The 22,826-nt window shown below is 34.7% G+C and overlaps 2 protein-coding genes across 3 annotated transcripts in view; one reads left to right on the forward strand and one right to left on the reverse strand.

The window, feature by feature from the left end:
* The window catches only part of LOC106878928 (N-acylglucosamine 2-epimerase), a 29,038-nt gene extending 12,642 nt beyond the window's left edge, over nt 1–16,396 (forward strand). The window contains exons 4-10 of the mRNA XM_014928291.3: nt 164–239; nt 2,500–2,669; nt 3,831–4,055; nt 5,374–5,455; nt 7,627–7,934; nt 14,945–15,032; nt 16,250–16,396. Coding sequence (XP_014783777.1) covers nt 164–239; nt 2,500–2,669; nt 3,831–4,055; nt 5,374–5,455; nt 7,627–7,934; nt 14,945–15,032; nt 16,250–16,332 — 1,032 coding nt within the window. The 3' untranslated portion in view covers nt 16,333–16,396. The remainder of the gene's footprint in view (nt 1–163; nt 240–2,499; nt 2,670–3,830; nt 4,056–5,373; nt 5,456–7,626; nt 7,935–14,944; nt 15,033–16,249) is intronic.
* A 4,067-nt stretch (nt 16,397–20,463) lies between these two features.
* Nucleotides 20,464–22,826, reverse strand: part of LOC106878939 (N-fatty-acyl-amino acid synthase/hydrolase PM20D1.2) — a 29,069-nt gene continuing 26,706 nt past the window's right edge. For both annotated transcript variants that reach the window (XM_014928311.3, XM_014928310.3), the window contains 2 exons: nt 22,257–22,422; nt 20,464–20,799 (listed from right to left, as the gene is read on the reverse strand). In XM_014928311.3, the coding sequence (XP_014783797.2) occupies nt 20,576–20,799; nt 22,257–22,422 (390 nt within the window). In that variant the 3' untranslated portion in view covers nt 20,464–20,575. The remainder of the gene's footprint in view (nt 20,800–22,256; nt 22,423–22,826) is intronic.

Below are 22,826 nucleotides of genomic sequence, written 5' to 3' on the forward strand. Positions count from 1 at the left end.
ACCCATAACTGGTCTGAGCAACCATACAGAAGCTCTTTGTCAGTTTGTGTAATTTACTTATTATTTTATGATGTGGAACTTTGAAATCCATATTTTTGTTAGACATTTGCATTGTTTATATTGGATCATTCATTTAAATAATTCTTTTGAATTTTCCTTTTAGGTCTGGACTTATGCAAAGCTTTACAATGAATTTGAACGATTTCATCGTGAAGACATATATAATGCAGCAATCAAAGGTAAACCAATTTCATACCTATGATATAATGAAATAATCAACAAATGTACGGAACACTGCATGTAGCTAATCCTTTGTATGTATTACATTTTTCATATGTATCATACATTTTGTTATAGGTGTCCAATAAACCATCAATGGTTCACTGTATTTCTGATAGTGAGTGTTTGTATATTGCAGATGGAATAAATACCACAAAGTATTTTTGTTTGACACCTTTTTTTTTTCTCAGTAATTTTTTTGCCAATGTTTATATCCTCCTCTGATATGCACACACACACACACATACACACACACATGCATGCATGTACGCACGCATCCATGCATGCACACTTGCACACACACACACACACACACACACACACACACATACAGAAAACAGTCTCCACACAGTTTCCATTTTCCAGATTTTATTCATGAAGATATGGAAAAAGACATTTACTCAAGGCCCTCACACAGTGAAAATGAACCCAAGAATACAAAGTTGGGTAACTAAGAAGAGGCCTTTTAATTATACAACCATGATTGTACATAAGTAGAGGGAAAATGCCTCAACTGGGAATATTCAAGTTGGTAAGAATATACGATCAGGCACAGGTATAGCTGCGTTACTCAGGCATGGCTGAATAGGTGCAGACATGGCTGTGCAGTTGAGAAGCTTGTGGTCTCAAGTTCACTCAGTCATAGTGCATGGAAATTTAGACAAGTGTCTTCTACAATAGCCTCAGGCCAACCTAAGCCTTGCGAGAAAATTTGGTAAATCAAAAAGCAGAAGCCTGTTATATATAAGTGAACATTGAATGATGGTGATGATGATGATGACAACAGTAATGATGATAATGGAGATGACGATGATGATGACAATGACATTGATGATGATGATGATGAAGAAGAAGAAGAACAACAACAACAATGATGATGATGATGACGACCAAGTTATGAGGATTTCAATCCTTCTTACATCCTCCAAAGGCCTAATTCGTTTATCAAGAGGAAAGGTAATTTGTCAATGCCTTTCACAGTAATAGAGTTAAATATTATATATGGAAACTCTAAGACAAATAGGTTTGTCTCATAGAATCAAAGGATGGTCTCAAACTGGTTGGAACCAAAAATTTGTTAATAAATTTAATACTGTTTCACTTAGAAAATATTTAATAGGTTTGATAAAACAAAAAAATAAAAGAACAGTTTAGATAAAAAGGAAAAGAATCAAAGATTTATAGGTGAGTGTGACAGTTCGACAAATTATAGGACAATAGACTTATCAAAGAAAATACTTCAAACTATCTTTAGCAGATAATTTGTGAGTACTCTATCTCATGTGTGCGTACACACACACACACACACACGGACACATGCACGTACACGTGCACACATACACACATGTGCACACATGTGCACACACACATGCACAAACACACACACGTGCACACACACATATGCACAAAAACACACACACACACACACACACACACGCACATACATATACACCACAAGTTAATGACGGAGTCTCTATATGGTCGCCTGAACTGCTGGAAACAGCAGCCAAATCTTCAAATCACAACTTAGTGTCTTAAAAATAGGAAGTACACATTGGATAATGTAAACCATGGTATAATATAACTAGAAAAAAACCTCAAAACCAACGGGATGGCACTGTAGGAATGTTTCTGAAGCAACAACAACACCACACAATCTTACACCCACATTTATAATAGTTAGGTATTTTTTTTATTCATTTTTGCTTTTCACTCCCCTAAAATAAAATAAAAATATAGCAGTAATGAGATGTGTTCACACGATCAATAACCACAAAACTCTATCACCAACACTTTTCATACGAACTCATTTGTTTTGCTTTCTGAGTGATGTTATTGTTGTTGTTTGTTCCTTCTTGAGCCATGCCTGGCACATAAGGGCTGGTTTCCCAGTTTCATTGACGTATAGGGTCCCCACCTGGATGGAACATTTGTTAAATACTGCATATTGTACGACTTGGAGAAAGGGTTGCACATTGTAAGGTTAAAAGAAACGGGCATACATTAGAGAATTAAAAGTAGGGTGTACATTATAAGACTGACCTAGAGCATTGAATATCTTACTGGCCCTGGATTGTGGTGTTCCTAGTGGTAATGTTAGTATTAACAGTATTGTCTCTGGGATTTCTAACATTTGCCGTTGTACCACTCATAGGAAGCAAGTAAGAGGTAATGGTAACAATTGTTGTTTCTAATCAAATGTTTTCTCCTTCTCTTTAGGAGCAGAATTTATACGGAAGCATATCAAGGACCCAGATACAAAAAGATGTGCCTTCTCAATGACAGCAGAGGGTAAACATATTAAAATTCAGAGAAATATCTTTAGTGAATGTTTCTATGTACTAGGGATGTCTGAAGTGTACCGAGCCAGTAAGATTGAAACATATAAGGTAAATAATTCAGTTAATACAATTTTGGAACTCTTGTTGTCAAGCTCGCTCATTTGCTAAAATTTTTCTTGTCTCATCTATCATTATTACAACATGGTTGCCTAACTGCTGTCAAATTTTCCTCAAAGGAGTCATTTTGCTGTCTCCTGTATGTTCAGGACATGTGGAAACAGAGTTTCAATTGACAGCTGATATGCACAATCAGCAAATAATATTTACTGGTTTCTTATGAGAAAGCTAAGCCTTCTAGGCAGTTTAGAGTTGCCTCACTTGGTATCTGGTACTGAAGAGAGTAAAGAAGCTCAAAAGAAGCTCATAGGGAATGGTCTAAACTGACTGGTGTTTTTAACCCCTTTTACCTAAAGGGAGAATTTTTATCCATTGCAAACTGCAGCGAAAATTCCTCTTTACAGATCATATATGTCCCAGATATACTTGAACTAATCTAAAGTTTGTTTATTTACCACACTGCTTCATGCACCACCTATATATTTTGTTCTGGTTTGGCAGTTAACATGTGTTTAATCGGTTCTAAGGAAGATTCAGTTTTGACATTTTTAACTACCAAACATTTTGTCATTATCAACATTTTCACACAATGCTTTCTACAAAATCACTGTCTCTCAATTTTTAACAACCCTACTACATTGAGTAGTGCTTGTTTTTACATGGCTACTTGACCAGCAAAAAGAAATAGTGGATAAATTTTCCTCAGTTCACATGCCACTTTCATAAACAAGGAAACGACACATTAGATAATATAGTTCTACATATTCTTAAAAAAGCTGAATGGTCATATGATTAGAGCAATGATCAAAGAAAAACATTTGATCATATGTCTCTGACCTGGGGTTAAATAACAACAACAACAACAGTAACAACAACCTATTTACATCTGATTCAATAAAAACTGAGTTTCTTGCTTATATACATTGCACATAACCTTGACAAAATGCACAACAGTTACCAGTTGACTGTTAGTTCAACACCTTATTTGTTCTACTGAATTTCTACTCATAGCTACACACTAACCCAAACCAGTTTTATATTTGGATCCTGCCAAAACTTATCAAAATAAAATCCTTTTAGATTATTGTATGTATCTCATTTCCCATATATTTTAATTAACTTATATGTAAAACAAATACTTCTTTCTTTTAGAATGAAGCTTTGGAAATGATGGTGAAAATTCTCTATTGGACCTATGAAGATTCTACAGACCTGGGTTGTTCTCTTCTTAAAAGTAGTGGCGAAGTTAAGACACTTGCCGTGCCAATGATGCTTCTCTGTTTGGCTGATCAGTTAATCACTGTTGATTTGGATTCAGATGGCACTTATAGTAAACTTTCTGAGCGCTGCTCTCTTGAAATTCTGAAACATATTCAGGTAAAAATATTTATTTGTTTTAAAAACAAATAATAAAAATTTAGAACATTTGATATTGTTTGGAATGATTATTTTTCTTTGTTTAGCAATTCTACATCCGTTTTTTCATGTTAGCATAGTTTGCTTCCTCAGATCTTGATGTAAACGTGAGCGTATATTTTGTATAAAGTGGCTCATTGGTCTAGAAGTATGATTCTCGCTTGGGGGGATCACCTAAACTACTCAATTGTGAAATGAGAGTTATTCATATAATTTCCATCATAACTAACATATAATTTCCATCATAACTAACATATAATTTCCATCATAACTAACATATAATTTCCATCATAACTAACATATAATTTCCATCATAACTAACATATAATTTCCATCATAACTACTTCTCAAAGGACAATATGTTATTCCAGATTGTACATATAGACCTCAATTCCAATGGACCACTATGCTGTAGAACTTCTCTTGAGAATTCAACACTAGTGGCTTCATGATAAATCCCATTCAAGTCTGCAAACATACAGAATAGTATTACAATGTAATTTAAAAGCAGCTGCTTCTGCTAGGTCAGATATAACTGATGGTGAAGGATAACTCTGGTGTATCTGCTATACTGAGTCCTAGTTCTCAGTTGAGTTGTCTGTAACAACTACTAATGAATGTTAAGTGAATTGAAACTATTATACACAGACAAAATCAGCTAAAGTAAACTCTGAAATTCACAATAATGAATTATATGGAAAAAATTATTTTTAACTAAGCTCCTAGGTCTTGATTTTTCAAGAAGTGTAAGTTAAGTTATGTGACTTGGACCACACAAGTTATTTTATTGACCTAAAAAGAATGAAATTTGAAGTCAGTTTTGGCAAGAATTGAATTCAGAAATGTAAAGTATCAAGTTGGATATTGCTTAGAATCTAGTCTTACCATCTGTTGTGTCTGCAACTTCTCCATTATCAATATTTGAGCCATAATTTATTGATTCATGAACTTCATTTACTCTCATCCCCTGACATCATTTTTCCATTTGCTCTTTGTTTTTAAAATGTTCTGATATGAATAATTTGAAAAGATTCTGAAAATTTAGCTAATTACTTAAATGGCCAAAAATGCCAATATATTATTTCTTATGTGATAGAAAAGATTTAAAGAGATTAATGCAGTTAAACGTATAAGGTAAGTCCATAGATTACAGCATACCTACCAACTTGGATTTTAATCCCATGTAAAATATGACATCAAAATGGTCCCATGCTGAAATGACATTAACAGGTTCAGTTATGAATTAACATAAATCATTTTTTTAAAAATGTTTTAATAGAGGCAAGGATTCGTTGTGCTGGAAAATATATCATTGGAAGGAGAAGAGTTACCTGGAAGTGCGGGCCGATTAATGAACCCTGGTAAGAAAAATATGTTCCTTAGTTATTGTAAAATGTTTTCCTTCTGTCTATGAATAGTTAGAAATTTTACTATATATGTTACATGACTTCTATTGATTAAACATTATATTCTTGACAGCCCTTAATCTTAGTTGCTACATATAACAGAACAGATTATATAAAGGAAGTCTTTCTTACCATAATTTACTTGTTCTTCCAGTGGGTGTTTATGTCCAAATATTTTAAAAATAAAGCTGTGTGATAGAAAAGTTTCTTTAGGGAGGTGTGGCTGTTGCACTGAACTGTTCAAGTGATTGTGAAGAAGCTTTCTAAGCAACTTTATCTAGAATGTTCAATAACACAACTCAATGCTGTAGTCTTATGGTCAGTGACAAATTTCTCCTCTGTCAATGATTAATACAAATTTATAAGTTGTTGAAGGACAAGATTCATGACCACTTATGTGTACAATGAAAGTATAATGTAAAGGATGTTATTTAATTACTTAAATTACAACTGATTATTATTACTTAATATGTCTTTTTTAAATACATATATATTTAATCTTTATTGCCTTTGGAATAGTTCAAACTGAAGACATATTTTCATTATATAATGATTGCATCATTCAACCACTGTAGTGGTTGAATATATTCTTAGTCAAGAGAACTTTGTGATCCTATTCTTAGGATACATTTAAAAATATGTGCAAACTTTTTTTTTTGTTATAGTAGAGTTAAATATTATTGTTTTGCTCCAGATCAGTTATGATCCAACACACTTATAATCACAAACATTCTAGCTATGATCATCGTATCTTTTCCTTAGGTATAGTGCTAACAGGACTACATTATCCAGTAACTCTCCTCTTTTCTTAAGGCATGATATAATTTAAAGGATATTTGGTAGCTATTTCTAGTAAGTTGGTAACTACTTCATTGAAGATCCCTTGTTAGCTGATGATTGTAGAACTTCTGCATTCTGTGGTAGTAATTTCAATGAAATATCTAAGATGCAAAATACCACTGACTGTGTTTTACCACAAACTATAGCAGCACAAAGTAAAGTTCTATACCAGACAGTATTTGATAGTGCTACACAAAAAACATGGTATTTTAATCACCTAACATAACAAAGTGTAATTATAGTGCAATACATACATTACTCAGTATAATATATTAAACAAATAACTGCATTATTTAATATAATAGTAAACACACCATTCTCAATTATAGCTTAATGATATTCAAGATGATACAATTCATTCATCACTCAATCTTGTACAAAACAATAACCATTTCCAGTGCTATACTACACATCTTAATTAAAAGATTAAAGTCTATCTCAATCCTACGGGTCCATTTGGTTGGAACTTATCCCAGTTTTTGTGACATTTAAGTGACTGAGAGTACACGACTGCCCTGGTTGTTGCTGGTATTAATTTCCAGCTGAGTAAACTGAACCAATACAAAGTGAAGTGCCTTGCTCACAGACACAAGTCAGTTGATCAGAGAATCAAGCCCATCAAATTGTTGCTTTATTTGATTACTTTATTACTTTCAGTATTTTATTCTTCATGATAATGCACCAGCTCACATGACTCAAATGTCAAACATTGCCATTTGTGAATGCAATTTTGAAAAGCTGTCTCACTCAATCTTTTCCTCCACAACTTGCCATCTGTGATTTTTCCTGGTTTTCAAATTTGAAGCACCATTTTAAGAGTATACTATTCTTCTGTGATGAAAAACTTCAGCTGACTACAGAAGAGTGGTTGATTGAGCAAGACAGACAGTTATAAATGGTAAAAAGAAATTCTATCACAAAAAGCAAATTCAAGGAAATGACTTGAAGAATAAAAGTATTTGTTGAAAAATACAATAAAATTTAAATGAAAGTATTGTTTACCTGTTGTCATACCATTAAGTGTGTTGGGAACACCCCTCATACAAATTACAAATAAAAACATGGTTTCTTCTGCTCACCAGTCTTGGAGATCCTAGAGTGGGTCATAGACACTATCCTTCCTCTTCTAAACCATGAAAATCAAAACGAAACAAGTTTTCAATAATGCTTTTCTCTTTTACTGGTTCAAATCAGTGGGTTATGGAATGTTATGCTCTTATTCACTAGTTTTCAAAAAATATATATAATTTTAATTTATTTATTTTGAATGATTAATTTCTCTTCAGGTCATACAATTGAAGCAGGATGGTTTCTCTTGAGATATGCAGTTCAAACAAGCAATAACTCACTCAAAGAAACGGCTTTAATGTCATTGATTGAACAACCATTCCAAACAGGCTGGGACAAGGAAAATGGAGGTCTTTTCTACTTTTTAGACGCAAATGGCCTCTCACCTATGCAATTAGAATGGAACATGAAACTTTGGTGGCCTCTCTGTGAAAGCATGATAGCTTTCTTAATGGCTTATAAATATACAGAAAAAGATCACTATTTGCATACATTTGCAACAATCTTTGATTATGGAATTACACATGTGAGTATTTTATTGCTTCAAACGAAGTCTAAAAATATATTATATATCTCCAGAAAATATGACAGAACAATGTAATAAGCTTCTGAAATAAGGTGAACTGCAATGTGTCTTTGATTTCTAGTTGAAACCAGTTCACAGACCTTACCTCATTAATACTTTGGAAAATGATTGAATGCCATAAGCTCTCTCTTTTATATGTATATACAAAAACTTTATGCTTAATTAAAAGAAAGTTCCATATATTTGGCAAGTAACATAAATATAAAGGTAAATTGACTTGAAGAGTAACCTTGAAACTCCTTTGAAACCATTTTATTTCAGTACTTGCAAAAGGCATGAATGTCAAACAGTCCCATCTTCATTCACGGAAATAATATCTTGCCTTTTGCCTGTTCAAAACAAATCTTTATATTTTTGTTTCTTTCCATGAAACTATTGATTTTTCCAAGACACCAAGGCATTAGTACTCTATAGAGATAGCCTTGTGCATATCAAGTACCTGTCATTGTATAAAAATGAGAAATCATGGTTTCTGGAATTAACACAGGTAAATGACATAATCATTTGCAAGTGAATGACTTAATCATTTGTAGGTTGTTGTGTGGAAGTAGAACAACCCTATTGTGTAAAACCTAGAGTTGCGTATTGTCGAGGTTATTACCAGTGTTATTACCAGTGTCTAGAGTAGAACGATTTGTGAGGACATTATTATTATCCTGTTATATCGTACGTTGAACGTGCGGTAGGTAAATGACATAATCACTTGTAGGTAAATGACATAATAATTTTCCAGTAAACAACATAATCACTCATACGTAAATGATATAATCATTTGCAGGTAAATGACATAATCATTTGTAGGTTGTTGTGTGAAAGTAGAACACCCCTATTGTGTAAAACTTAGAGTTGCGTATTGCCGAGGGTTATTACCAGTATCTAAAGTAGAACGATTTGCGAAGACATTATTATTATCCTGTTATATCATATGTTGCACGTGCGATACAATATAGGTAAATAATGTAATCATTTGTAGGTAAATGACATAATCACTCATAGGTAAATGACATAATCATTTGCAGGTAAATGACATAATCATAGGTAAAGGACATAATCATTTGCCGGTAAATGACCTAATCACCTCTAATAAGCCAGACAGCCAACTGGAAACTGAATAATCAGTCATGCATATGAAGACCAACATATGAATACAAGCAATTATATGAACAAAATGTTAGCACTAAAAAAAATGTTTAAGTTTTTGTAGTTACATGTTTAAAAGAACAGCTGCTTCTAACTTACATACACACATGCATATGTGTACACACATATGCAGGTGCATGCATGACTGTGTGATTACAGAGTTTGCTTCACCACCATATAGTTTCAGGTTTCATCATTCTGTATGATATCTATATAATAAATGGCTTCTACCATAGATCTGAGCCACAAACACACACACACACACGTGAGTTGCATAGCCTAGTGGTTAGGATGTTGCACTCATGATTACAAGATCATGAGTTCAATTCCTGGACAAGGTGGTGCATTGTGTTCTTGAGCAGAACACTTCATCTCAAGTTGTTCTGTGATCACTTTGACATCTGACACATAGCACACCATGCACCTGTATAGTTAATGTTGATTTGATGCTAATAGAAGTGAGCTTATGTGCAGCTAAACATTTGATCACTATAAACAAATCATCCATGCTGATTGTAGAGCTCAACTAGGGTGTCCTGCAAACCCTGGTGGAATAAAATCCCATTATAACTGTTGAGGAACTAGCAGAGAAGCTTGGATTTGGTCATTCATTAGAAAAGTCATTAAATTGGGTCAATGGGTTCCTTACAATCTTTCCAAGTTTAATTGTGTACAGAAAATGAATGTGTGCTCTTCTTTGCTGTTACATCTCTCAAATGAACCTTTTTTTGGACTGGATAGTGACTGGTGACTGGCCAAAGCCACTGGGTAGGGAAAGGAGAAACACTGGTACTGCAGGCTAAAGAAGGTCTTCACTTTGAACTTTTAAACCCAAGCCAAATGATAACAAAGGAGATCTACTGTGAGCAGCTTGTGCAGCTTAAGTCAACACTAGAAGAAAAATAACCATCTTTGGTTTCAAGACAAAAGGTGTTCTTCCATCAGGATAATGCTTGGCCACATGCAGTAAGGATGACATTACAAAGGCTGGAGCAGTTTGAATGGGAAACGATGCCTCACCCACCATATTCACTGGACATTGCTCCATCTGATTATCATTTATTCTGCAGTCTTCAAAATCATTTGGACAGAAAAAAATATGAATTCTGTAGACAAGGCCAGAACAGTACCAGAGGAATATTTTTCGTCATGGACAAATGAATTTTGGAACAGCATTGTAGAATATGAAGGAGAGTATATTTTTGATTAAAAAAGAACTTAGTTTATCTTAATTTTGAAAAATAAAAGAAGTATAAAAAAAAACGCATTATTTATGGGATGACCCAATATATGTGTGCATATATATATATATATATATATATATAGTTTTAGGGAAAATAACCAATTTTCAAGAACTCATCGATGAAAATCCACTATCACTTTCTCTCTTTCTCTCTCTCTGAAAGTATCTGTCATTACAGTATCGAAATGGTGTACATATACATCTATATGTATACATATACATCTCTCTCTCTGTGTCTCTCTCTCTCTTTCTCTCTGTCTCTCTCTCTCTTTCTCTCTGTCTCTCTCTCTCTTTCTCTCTGTCTCTCTCTCTCTTTCTCTCTGTCTCTTTCTCTCTCTCTCTCAATCATTTTCCAAAGTATTAATGAGGTAAGGTCTGTGAACTGGTTTCAACTAGAAAATTGATTATTTTCCCTAAAACTATATATTTTATATATACTTTATCTATAAGGCTCAATTTAATTTTAATTTTTTATAAATTGATTTTAATTGAGTTTTTTACCTGTAATTTTGGATTTTGTCCCTAATATTATTATATATATATATATATATATATATATCTCAATCACATGCTCCCACCACACAAAAAGTACATGTACCAGCACCACATGCAAAGCACTTGTGCACACACACCCACACATATATATCTTTTATATTTTACTTGTTTCAGTCATTAGGCTGTGGACATGCTGGGGTGCTACCTTGAATTTTTAGTTGGCTTAATCAACTCCAGTACTTTTTTTTAAAGCCTGATACTTATTCTTTAGGTCTCTTTTGCCAAAATGCTAAGTTGCAAGGATGTAAACGCATCAACACAGTGGGGAACAAACACAGACACACAGACACACACACATTAATATATATATATATATAACAGATATTTTTCATTTCCATGTACCAAATCCAATCACAAGGCTTTGGCTGGGCTGAAGCTAGTAAAAGACACAAGGTGCCACATAGTGGGACTGAACCCAGACCATGTGGTTGGGAAGCAAGTTTCCTATGACACACAATATATATATCTATATATATAAAAATGAGAATGTGTGTCTGTCTGTGTGTGTGAATCCCTAAAACTCGAGAACTACGCAACCAATTTCATTCAAAGTTTACACATGCCTTATTTAGGGTCCCAGTTGTGTTTTAGTCAAAAGAAATTTTAACTTCTTGCAGAGTTCGAGCACACGGCAACATAATATCTCTTCCACTATTTAAGTATTACGTGTCAAAAGTGAAACAAAAACACTCATGTCAAATACTTTCACTTTAAAAATGAAACTATTCCACTAACTGAAACAATCACACTTCGATACTGTAATGACAGATACTTTCACAGAGAGAGAAAGAGAGAAAGAGAGAGACAGAAAGAGAGAAAGAGAGAGACAGAAAGAGAGAGACAGAAAGAGAGAGAGAGAGAGAGAGATGTATATGTATATATATACATGTATATGTACACCATTTCGATACTGTAATGACAGATACTTTCAGAGAGAGAGAGAAAGAGACAGAGAGAAAGAGAGAGAGAGACAGAGAGAGAGACAGAGAGAGAGACAGAGAGAGAGAGAGATGTATATGTATACATATAGATGTATATGTACACCATTTCGATACTGTAATGACAGATACTTTCAGAGAGAGAGAAAGAGAGAAAGAGAGAGAGAAAGAGAGAGAGAGAGAGAGAAAGAGAGAGAGAAAGAGATAGAGAGAGAGAGAGAGAGAGATGTATATGTACACGTATATGTATAGATATAGAGAGAGAGAAAGAGAGAGAGAGAGATGTATATGTATACATATAGACGTATATGTACACGTATATGTATATATATATATATATATATATATATATATATATATATATATATATATATATATATATGTATATATATGTATATATATGTATATATATAGATATAGATCTATATGCATACATGTATATGTATACATATGTGTAGATGTATATATATATATATAGATGTACATGTAATATGTACACATATATACATATATACATGCATACAGATATCTATACATATATACACCCATCACACACACATACACATGCACACAAACACACACATTAGTCATTTGTTTTCTTATCCAAAACTACGTCAAAAGTACTGAATGGATCTTTACGAAATTTGGAAATTATATTCTTTGCATAACGGCCATAACTCCCAAGAAAATTCATATATTTTTGATGTTGATGAAATTTTAACCGAACATAATAGATGAGCATTATTTGTAATTCAACGGTACAACAGTGTAAGACTACCCTTTCAGATATACTTACATTGTGATTTCTGTAATGTGGTGCATAAATTGTCAAGTAAATGAGACGCATCTTTGCCTCCACTGATTCACTTGCAAAGTTTTGAGTAAAATTATTTCGTTGCAGACCTCCGGCCATTTTGTTCTGTTGTTAATTCTGTAGATGACCTCAAACACAAAGTCTTTCCCAACTTTAAACAAAACTACCAAAATCACAATTGGCTATGTGAAAGTGCAATATTAGCTCCAAAAAACGTAGCTGTTACAAAAATTAATCAACACCTGATGCATTCTCTTCCCGGCAATCTTCAAACTTACAAGTCTGTTGATACAGTTCGAGATACAAATGAACTGGTGAACTATCCTCCTGAATTTCTCAATTCGTTGGAGCCTCCAGGACTACCTCCCCACATATTATCACTTAAAGTTGGAACGCCTGTTATGCTGCTCCGCAATCTGGAACCACCAAGACTTTGCAATGGAACACGACTCGTGATAAAGAAAATGATGTCACACGTTATCGAGGCTACCATTCTTTCTGGATGTGCAAAAGGGGATGACGTCTTTTTTCCAAGAATTCCTCTTACTCCATCAGGAGCAGACATTCCTTTTACATTCAGAAGACTACAATTCCCCCTTCGTGTGACTTTTGCCATGTCCATAAACAAATATCAGGGTCAAACACTGTCTGTAGCTGGTCTTCTCTTGGAAGAGCCCTGCTTCTCACATGGACAACTGTATGTTGGCTGCTCAAGAGTGGGCAGCGAAAAAAACCTATTTGTATATGCTCCACAAGGGAAAACAAGGAACGTTGTTTACAACGAGGTGTTATAATCACAACAGCAAGAAAGTATGTACATGATCACCTTCTTTTACGAAACTTCATTGACTTTCATATATTTATATTGATATATATATATATATATACGCGTGTTTGGGTGCGTGTGTGTATATACATCTCTCTATATAAAGATGATGCGTAGTCTAGACGGCGTTTTTAGATTTCATTATTCTCTTTAACCCGGGCAACGCCGGGTATTTCTGCTAGTATATATATATATATAAATCAAACCAGTATGCTTCACTGGATGTGCAATGTCAGTGTGCATATTCGACAGAGTGTAAGCATCTTGAGAGAAAAGTTAGGCATAAGAATTAGATGTGGAGTACAAGAGAGACGACTGTGCTGGTGAGGACCGCTGTGTAAAGAAGTGCCGATCTCTAACTGTCGAAGGAACCTGTGGTAAAAGTAGACCCAGGAAGACATGGGATGAGGTGGTGAAGCATGATCTTCAAACTTTGAGCCTCACTGAGGCAACGACTGGTGACCAAGACCTTTGGCAATGTGCTGTGCTTGAGAGGAGCTGTCAAGCCAAGTACATCTGTGCTGGTGGTACATAAAGAACATCTTTTGAACATTAGGCCTCACAGAAGCAAAGTGGCTAAGTTCCTTTCAAGCGTTGGGCCTTGGGCATCACGGAGGCAAAGTAGCTGAGTTCCTTTCAACTGTTAGGCCTCATGGAGGCAAGATGGCTGAGTTCCTTTTGAGTGTTGAGCCTCACAGAGGCAAAAACCAAGACCTTTGGCATTATGTTGTGCTTGAGAAGAAGACCCATAAAGCTGAGCAAAATCAGTCATGGCAGATACTGGTGTCATGCAAATTGGCAGCCATGCTGGTGGCATGTAAATGCACCCCAATGTCATGCAAATAGCACCTATGCTGGTGGAAGGTAAAAGCACCCATTACACTCTCGGAGAACCCAGTCATAGCTGTCAGACAATTTCTGTGACCACATCATCCCTAACATCTGGCCACCAGGCTCCCCAGACTGCAACCTCCGTGATTATTGTGTAAGACACAGCTGAGTGAGAGACCAATAAAACTCCTTGTAACACCAAAGATGAACTGAAGGCAAGGATTGTGGCGGCATTCACCAACTTAAACAAGGAGACCATCCAGAAGAGTTGCATGAGATTCTGAAGTCTTCTGGAAGCAGCCCTAAATAGCACATAAAAATTAATCAGTAGCTGCACGAATTATTGCATAATGATTCAAGACTGGTTATACTGTATTATGTTGAAAAAAATTGTATATTGAAGTAGTAAAATGATTTGTTCATTCCATTTTTTAAAATATTTTTCATTGTAGATACTCAATGGATATTTTGTTTAAGAGATTGAATGATCTCTAATTTCCAATTTTGTGGTAGAACACAAGCATATATGTGCTTAATACAGTAGATACCAGGGTTATATACCTCACTGGACTTATATGTGCGTGTGTGTATTGATATTTTCAGTTTAGTGACCCAGATTATGGGGAATGGTTTGGTTACCTCAAGCAAGAAGGTCAAGTCAACCAGAATTTTAAAGGAGGAATGTTCAAAGGTAAGAAAACTGTACTGTGTTGTTTTAACTTTATAGAAATTGACGTTGATGCAATTTTATTATGGAATGACATATGGTTGCAGTAGTTGGGTTGCAAATTTAGAAAGAATTATGAGCATAGCTACAAAAGGAAAGACATCCAAGAAAGCCTTCTTCAGTATTGTTTTGAAATATCAACATACCACCATTTGTATCACAGGGGAATATAGTGTTTAGGCATATTAAACTAAGCCAATAGTATTTAGTTTTGTATGCATTTATGTACACAAAACCTCACAATATGTAAACATTCTTAGTTCACACATAGTGAGAACTTCGGCAATGAAGACTCATCAAGCCAAGTGAAATCATAGTCATGACTGATGCTGGTGTCACATAATTGACACCTGTGCCAGTGGAACATAAAAGCAACCATGCTGGTGGTACATAAAATGTACCCATTACATTCTTGGAGTGGTTAGCATTAGGAAGGCATCAAGCCATAGAAACCATGCCAGATTAGACTGGAACCTGGCTTACCAGTTCCAATCAAACCATCTAACTCATGCCAGTATGGAAAGTGGATGTTAAATGATAATGAGATATATATATATAATTTACTAATCATAATAATTGGTACTTATTTTATCAACCCTGAAAAGATGAAAGGGAAAGTTAACTCCAGTGGCATTTAATCTTAGAATGTAAATTCAAAAGAAATGCTGGTAAGCATTTTGTCCAGTGCAGTAACAATTCTGCCAGTTTGCTGCTGCTGCTGCTACTACTACTACTACTAATAATAATAATAATAATAATGATAATGGTTTCAAATTTTGTCACGAGGGCAGCAATTTGGGGGGAGAGGACAAGTTGATTACTTCGACTCCAGTGTTCAACTGGTACTTATTTTATAGAGCCCAAAAGGATGAAAGGCAAAGTCAACCTCAGTGGAATTTGAACTCAGAACATAAAGACAGACCAAATTCCATTTTGCAATCATCAAAGGAATCTGAAGGATATGAAGGAAATGTAAAATGATTGCACTGTGAGACCACATATTAATCGACAAGAGAAATTCAGAACTTAGACCAAGCTGAAAGCCAGTGCTTCTGGTTGGTTTGCATGCAAAGTGGCAAATGATTTCAGACACATCTTGTGTATTCCTTAATAAGACATACATCTCTATGTAAAGTCATTGTAACTCTCTATATTTTCTTCATCTTCTATCTATTCCCCAGGGTGTTACCATCTTCCACGAAGTTTAATGATATGTGAAAAATTACTACAAGAAGTGTTGAACAAAATAAAACCAGGAAACTAAATTTTTCTCAAAATAGTTTTAAGCAATTTATACCTTTTTGAATAAACAATTTTTTTTGAGTATGCAACTTCTGTATTATTTAATGTTTTGTAATGTTTTCAATTCATGAATGAAGTATATTTTGTGTAAGTCAAGACACTATGGAAATCTGATGATTAGAGCATTCATTTGTCTCCTGGTAAGTACTCTTCACTTTGAAATATACTGAAGACACCAACAGAAAACATTCCTTAATGAAGAGCATAGAATCACATATTTCATGACTTGTCCTTCTTTTGATAGTAAGAAAAAAAGTAAAAGAAATAGGTGCAGGCATGGTAAAGTGGTTAAAAATTTCATTCTGAAACTACATGGTGTCAGGTTCAATCCTTCTGTATCATACCTTAAGCAAATGTCATCTACATTCCTGGATTGACCAAGTGAATTTGATAAGCAGAAATTGAAAAGAAACTTATGACGTACATACAGGTTACAGCTTTGGTTCTAGAAATGAGGTGGAAGCAAGGCTGCTAGACAAATGACTTGTTGATCTGCAAGAAATCTGCCAACCACCTGATCACCTATCAATATAGTAGTCACACAAACCATATTGACTACATTCTCACCAGTTAACAGAGTAAGTAGATGCTTGTAAATGCAAAGTCCTTCCCTGGTGAAGAATCTACAATCCAACATAGGTTCGTAGTTAGTGATTTCAAACTTAGACAAGGCTTAGAAACATAAACCCATCGGGAACGGAAGCTATGACAGCTTAATAATTCATTGAACAGTCATTGTGCTAACGTTGATGGCTGCAGCCCTAAAATTGTGCTCTTGAGAGGGACAATGTGGAGGTAATTGTGGGGCTTTTGTCTGTATCTGAATAGAAGATCTGCACAAATGCTTGCCAGGTAGCATAGGGTCTTGGTACATCGTGTATTCAATTCAGTGAAGTACATTGAAGTTTGATGGAAAAGAGGAAGTAACAAAAAGATATAACATAGAGGAAAACTGGAAGTTCTTATGGGACAACCTACTGCTGTGGTTACAGATTAAGTCTGTGGTTAGTGTAAAATTCCAGCCAAAGTGGGTGACAAGGGAGTGCAACAGGGAAGTAGCCATGGTCATAAAAGAGGCAGACTTGTGAGAATTGAGAGAATGGGAGCAGCAGAGAACTATATTAGGTAGCTAGAAGAGAAACTAGGAGGAAGATCTATTTAGAAAGGAAGAAACAGGAAGAAAGAAGTTTGCCAACATTCCATGGCATGAGGACCAGAAGCATGATAGGAAGGCAGTGAATCAGAAAAAATTAACATGTTGTAGGAGACAAATGTGTACAGAAAGATAGCAGTATATTTGAACTTATTAATTCTGAAAAAAGGCATGGAAATGTTATTATAAAAGGCTACTAAATGTGGAAAATGAGTGGGAGAAAGAGAGTCTTTCTCATGTGCATCTGCTGGAGAGATCAGCAATTCTTGTTGACAGTAGTATGATAGACAAAGCAATTAAGGATATGAAGGTGAGGAAAGCTCCTGATCCAGCAGAAATTACTGCTGAAATGCTTAAAATATCTGGTGGTGTGGAATACAGCCTAGTTACCTGTGTCATCAATCACGTTGTACACAAAGGTATCACACCCAACAATTGGTGTAGCAGCATCATAGTCAACTGGGATCTTTTTTAAAACGGGGGCCACATTTTTCATTAATGTTTTACGTAGTGTTTTTGGTACTGAAAGACTTTCAAACTTCGTATACTTATCTATTTTGTGTTATAGAACAGAAAAATATTTTTGTATTCGAATTTATTTCATGTAAAAAATTGTCTTATTTCGATAATTTCAACCAATCACTGACAAGTATTCAGTTGTTTACATTTAGTCCTTTGGCTGATTAAGCCATAGCTTCGTTTTATTTGCTTTTTTCATTTTAAATTTGCTTTTTTCATTTTCTTTTTTTTTTCTTCGTTTTATTTGCTTTTTTCTTTTTAAATTTGCTGGTTTACCCTAACCCTAACCCTAACCCTATCACCGATAGAATTGTTTCAGAATCGTTTGTTTATGTAGTCGGCACTTAATGTATATCGGCTGAATGGACGTCAGTGATTGGTTGAAATTACAGAAATACGACAACTTTAACAGGGAATAACTTAGGGATTTCTTTTTTTTTTAAGAAGACTAAGAGAAAAAGATGTTTTATATGACACATTCTACCAGTGTTCCAAGTTTCAAAGTGTTTCGTTAATGAAAAATGTGGCCCCCGTTTTAAAAAAGATCCGTCAACTGTTATGAAGGCAAAACGAGATGCTTTAGAGAGAAGTGATTAGAGGTATCAAATTGCTGGACCTGGCCATGAAAGTTACAGAAAGAGTTACAGTTCAATTAATTAAGGAAGAGAGATAACCTAAATGAGATGCAGTTTAGCTTTGTGCTGGGGAGAATTACTTTTGATACTCTCTTTCTAGTAAGGCAAGAGAAGTATTTAACCAAAAGTTAAAACCACTGTACTTCATTCTTATTTCCTTCATTTCCTCTCAATTGATATTCACCATTGACCATGCTTTCACTTACGTGTCCCATTCAGTATCCATCTTTATCCCCATCACATTCCTCTCGCACTCTCATGAAGTTACCAACCAACCAATCAACCCTTTCTGATCATTATTGCCTGTTCTCATATTGATTATGTACCCAAAGGATATAGCCTCACCAATTGTTACTCTCTTTCCAGCTTAGAAAATCATGTATCTCCTCTTCAGCTGTGCCTGTCCCTATATTATCTTCAACTTCTTGCAACCTGGTATAAAGCCACCTCCCTCAACATTACATCCCACTCAGCTGGTGGGTTTTGTCTTGCAAATTACAAGTGACCTCACTAATGCTGGTGCTACAAAAAAATAAAAGCACCTAGTATACTCTGCAAAGTGGTTAGCATTAGGAAGGGCATCAAGTTGTAGAAACCATGTCTAAACAGATACCAGAGCTCAGAACAGTCCTCTAGTTTGTAATTGTTCAGCCTATGCCAGCATGGAAAACAGATGTTAAATGATGATGATGATTGTTGTCATCTTCATCATCATCATCTGTCCATTTTCCATGCTAGCATGGGTTGGACAGTTGACAGGCCCCAGTGGGTTGAAGCACTATGTCTTGCTTTAATGTGTGAGTTTTAGTATGGTTTCAGAGAGTGCTGGGTGTGTTTTACGTGGTATTAATATTAGAGATGTTAGCTTGTGGTGCAGAAGTAAAGAGTAGAAAACAAAGTATGATAGAAGAAAAAGATTTATTGAGAAAGGATGATAGTGAAGGATAATGTCAGGGTTTAATGTAAAAGGGGAAAACAAAATAGTAAGAGTTATGGGGTGAATTGAGTGGGTGGACCCTGTCACAGGGTAGATTGGTGCACTTTCCATGACTGCATATGTTGGATAGTTGATCAGGATCCAAGTTGGTTCTTATTGGAGTTACATAGAATTATTGTTGATGGAGGCTGATAGGGAAGAAACTGAGACTGTTAGGGAAGAGCATGATAATTGGGAAAGGGAAGAACTAGTATCAGGAGGTTAGTGAGGGAGAGAGAAAGTTATAAGGATAGTGGGTGTGTTGAGTAGAAGGAGGTGCTCTGCTACCCAACATTATATATTGATGGCTAGAGTGGTGCATGAAGGAGATATATGTTAATATTGAGGAACCAAAATGTATCCTCAAGGTAAAATTTCTAAGAATGTAGTGACAAAAGAATCAGAGAGGATGAGTAAAGGCTACTGAAGTCTAATCCTTCCCAAGTCAAGTATCATTATCTGGAAAAATAGAAGACAGGAGGAGTATAAAGATATGGGTAGAGGAAATGGGGTTGGGAGTGTTCTATAAGCATAGATTGAATGCTTTTCTTCTCAATTATGATTAGCATGGTAAGGTGACTGGAGGAAGAGATGATACGGAGATGAGAGTGTATAGAATAGGCACAATGGATAAGAGAAGAGAGGTGAAGGCACAGAATTGGCAAGAAATGGTGAGAAGATTTAACTCTATGACAAGACTGAATACATGAAAAGTTCAAAACCAATAATAACAATAATGATGATAATAGGATAAACAAATATAAAATTAGAATTTTAAAAAAATGAAACAAAAAAAAAACAAAACAATTCTTTTCACACACATTCTATATTAAAAAAGACAACTGTTTTATTTGTATGCATTTTCACATGCATATTGCAAATTGCATATTTGTATATTATAAAACAAAGGATTATTTTTTTCTCATAGCTCAGTATGTTTCTTAGAACCCAATTTATCGTGATTTGAATTCAAAATTACATGATAATAAAAGTTGATAGCTTTTTCATAATTTGATACTGATATTTTTTCATTATCTCCATGAACCATACTTGCAGTCTCTGGTGTTACAAATGCAGGGTTGAATCGGTAGATACTTTTCGTCAAATGTTTATAGTGGCGAGTATCTGTGTTGGCAAACATTAGTCCTAAAGAAAAGAGAAAAGTTAAACATTAAAAGATTAGAAGTTTTTTTTTTCTAAATATGATTTCTCTTGATGGAACATAAAATCAGTTTTGTAGAGCATTTGCTTTAATCAACTGAATTCATCTATGCATTGCCAGAGTTAATTTTTTGACTTTTGGCGATGCAAGATATCTATTAATGGGTGATCATTTCCAGTGATTGGATGTGTAGCCAGTCATATATAACAATACTGTTATCAACAGCACATATTTTAACAACTCTGGAAATATGAAATGTCAAAGTAACTATTAGAGGATTTAAAATTAGAATGTACGTATGTATGTATCATCATTTTATGTCCACTTTCCATGTTAGTATGGGTTACATGGATTATTGTTGCAGTCCTAGAGTGGTCAAAGGACTACATCTCACTCATAAGTTTAATTTTCAGCAGTGTTCTAGAGTTGGATGCCCTTCTTAATACCTAACACTCTATAGAGTATACTGGGTACATTTTTTCATGGCACTAGCACTAGACAGAAAAGTGAGTGAAAGAGTGGTGGCCAGAAAGGTGGATAAATTGTGAGATAGAGATGGGGAGAGAAGTGGATGAGGGATTTTAGGAGGGCATGTGTAGTCAAGTATATGCATGGGTATGTATAAGTGCTAGGTGTGGAGGAGATGAAATCCTTATTTATAGTGTGAGGAGTACTAATGAAGGAAGATCCAACCTTTACTGTTAGGGTGGAACTGGTTGCCGAAGATATATTCCTAGACCGGTTTTAAACCATGGGGTGCTCAGGGCACTTCAAATTTAGTGGGCCCTTCATACACATGAATATAAGCGAATTATGAAAGTTCATACGTATATGAGTACCACACATATTCTGCACAAATTCCTCTCCATGTAAATGCAACCTTACTCATTCTCTCCCCACCAACTCCACAGATATCAGTATTTTCAATTGTATGGCACCTCACCTGTTGGCATCTCCAGATGCAAAATCTTGTCATCCCTAGACATCTCTGGTTGAGACTTGAGTGCAAGTCATATAAATTAAGGCAAAAACCAAAGAACAACAACAACAACAACAACAATAATAATATTAACAGCAATAATAATAATAATCCTTTCTACTAAAGGCACAAGGCCTAAAATTTTGGAGGATGTGGGCTAGTTAATTACATTGACCCCAGTGTGAAACTGGTGCTTATTTTATCAACCTCAAAAGGATGAAAGGCAAAGTTGACCTCAGCAGAATTTGAACCCAGAATGTCAAGCCAGATGAAACGCTGCTAAGCATTTTGCCTGGTGTGCTAATGATTCTGCCAGCTTGAGAGAAGATTCAAATAGAATATTAAAACTGAATTAAAATTTTTGGCAACTAAATAATGAAATCAAGTAAAATTTATTTTGAATAACAAAACTTTTTTTCATAATTTATTAATAAAAGCTCAAATATATTTCAAAAACCTTACCTGGTACAACTATTACGTCAGTGTATATTTCTCTGATGCTGTTTTTCAATGTGTGGTAACCAAAACTATTATCATCATAAGGTGAAGTAGCAGAAGGCTCTAAAGAACCCTTGAGAGTAATTTTCACCCTATCATCATTGATAATTTTGCGATCATATTCAACTACCTGCAAATAAAATAAACATACAACAGACAATTATTTTTAATACTAATATTTTGTAATGAAGTTTAATCATTATTGTGACAGTTAATCAATATTCTACTCAAACCATTCTAATTAGCCTGATCTTTTTAATATTAATTATTTTCAACATGACAAGATACAAATTCTCAGTGAGATACAAAAATTTCAATCACTAAGACATCATCAACTAAGAATAACTTTTATTTGCAGCATTCTCATGGAAAAAAATCCACTTATAATTGATGCCTGTTTTGCCTTAAATCCAAATAGCACACATTCAACAAAAAACCTGTTAAACTCCACATATGCACTGTTGCCATATGCAAAAATAAAAAATCCTCTATTTGATCCAGCATAGTAACCAATCCTAATGGCATCTTTTCAGG

This window comes from Octopus bimaculoides, chromosome 1 (genome assembly GCF_046866305.1).
Source record: "Octopus bimaculoides isolate indiv1 chromosome 1, ASM4686630v1, whole genome shotgun sequence".
NCBI classification, from domain to species: domain Eukaryota; kingdom Metazoa; phylum Mollusca; class Cephalopoda; order Octopoda; family Octopodidae; genus Octopus; species Octopus bimaculoides.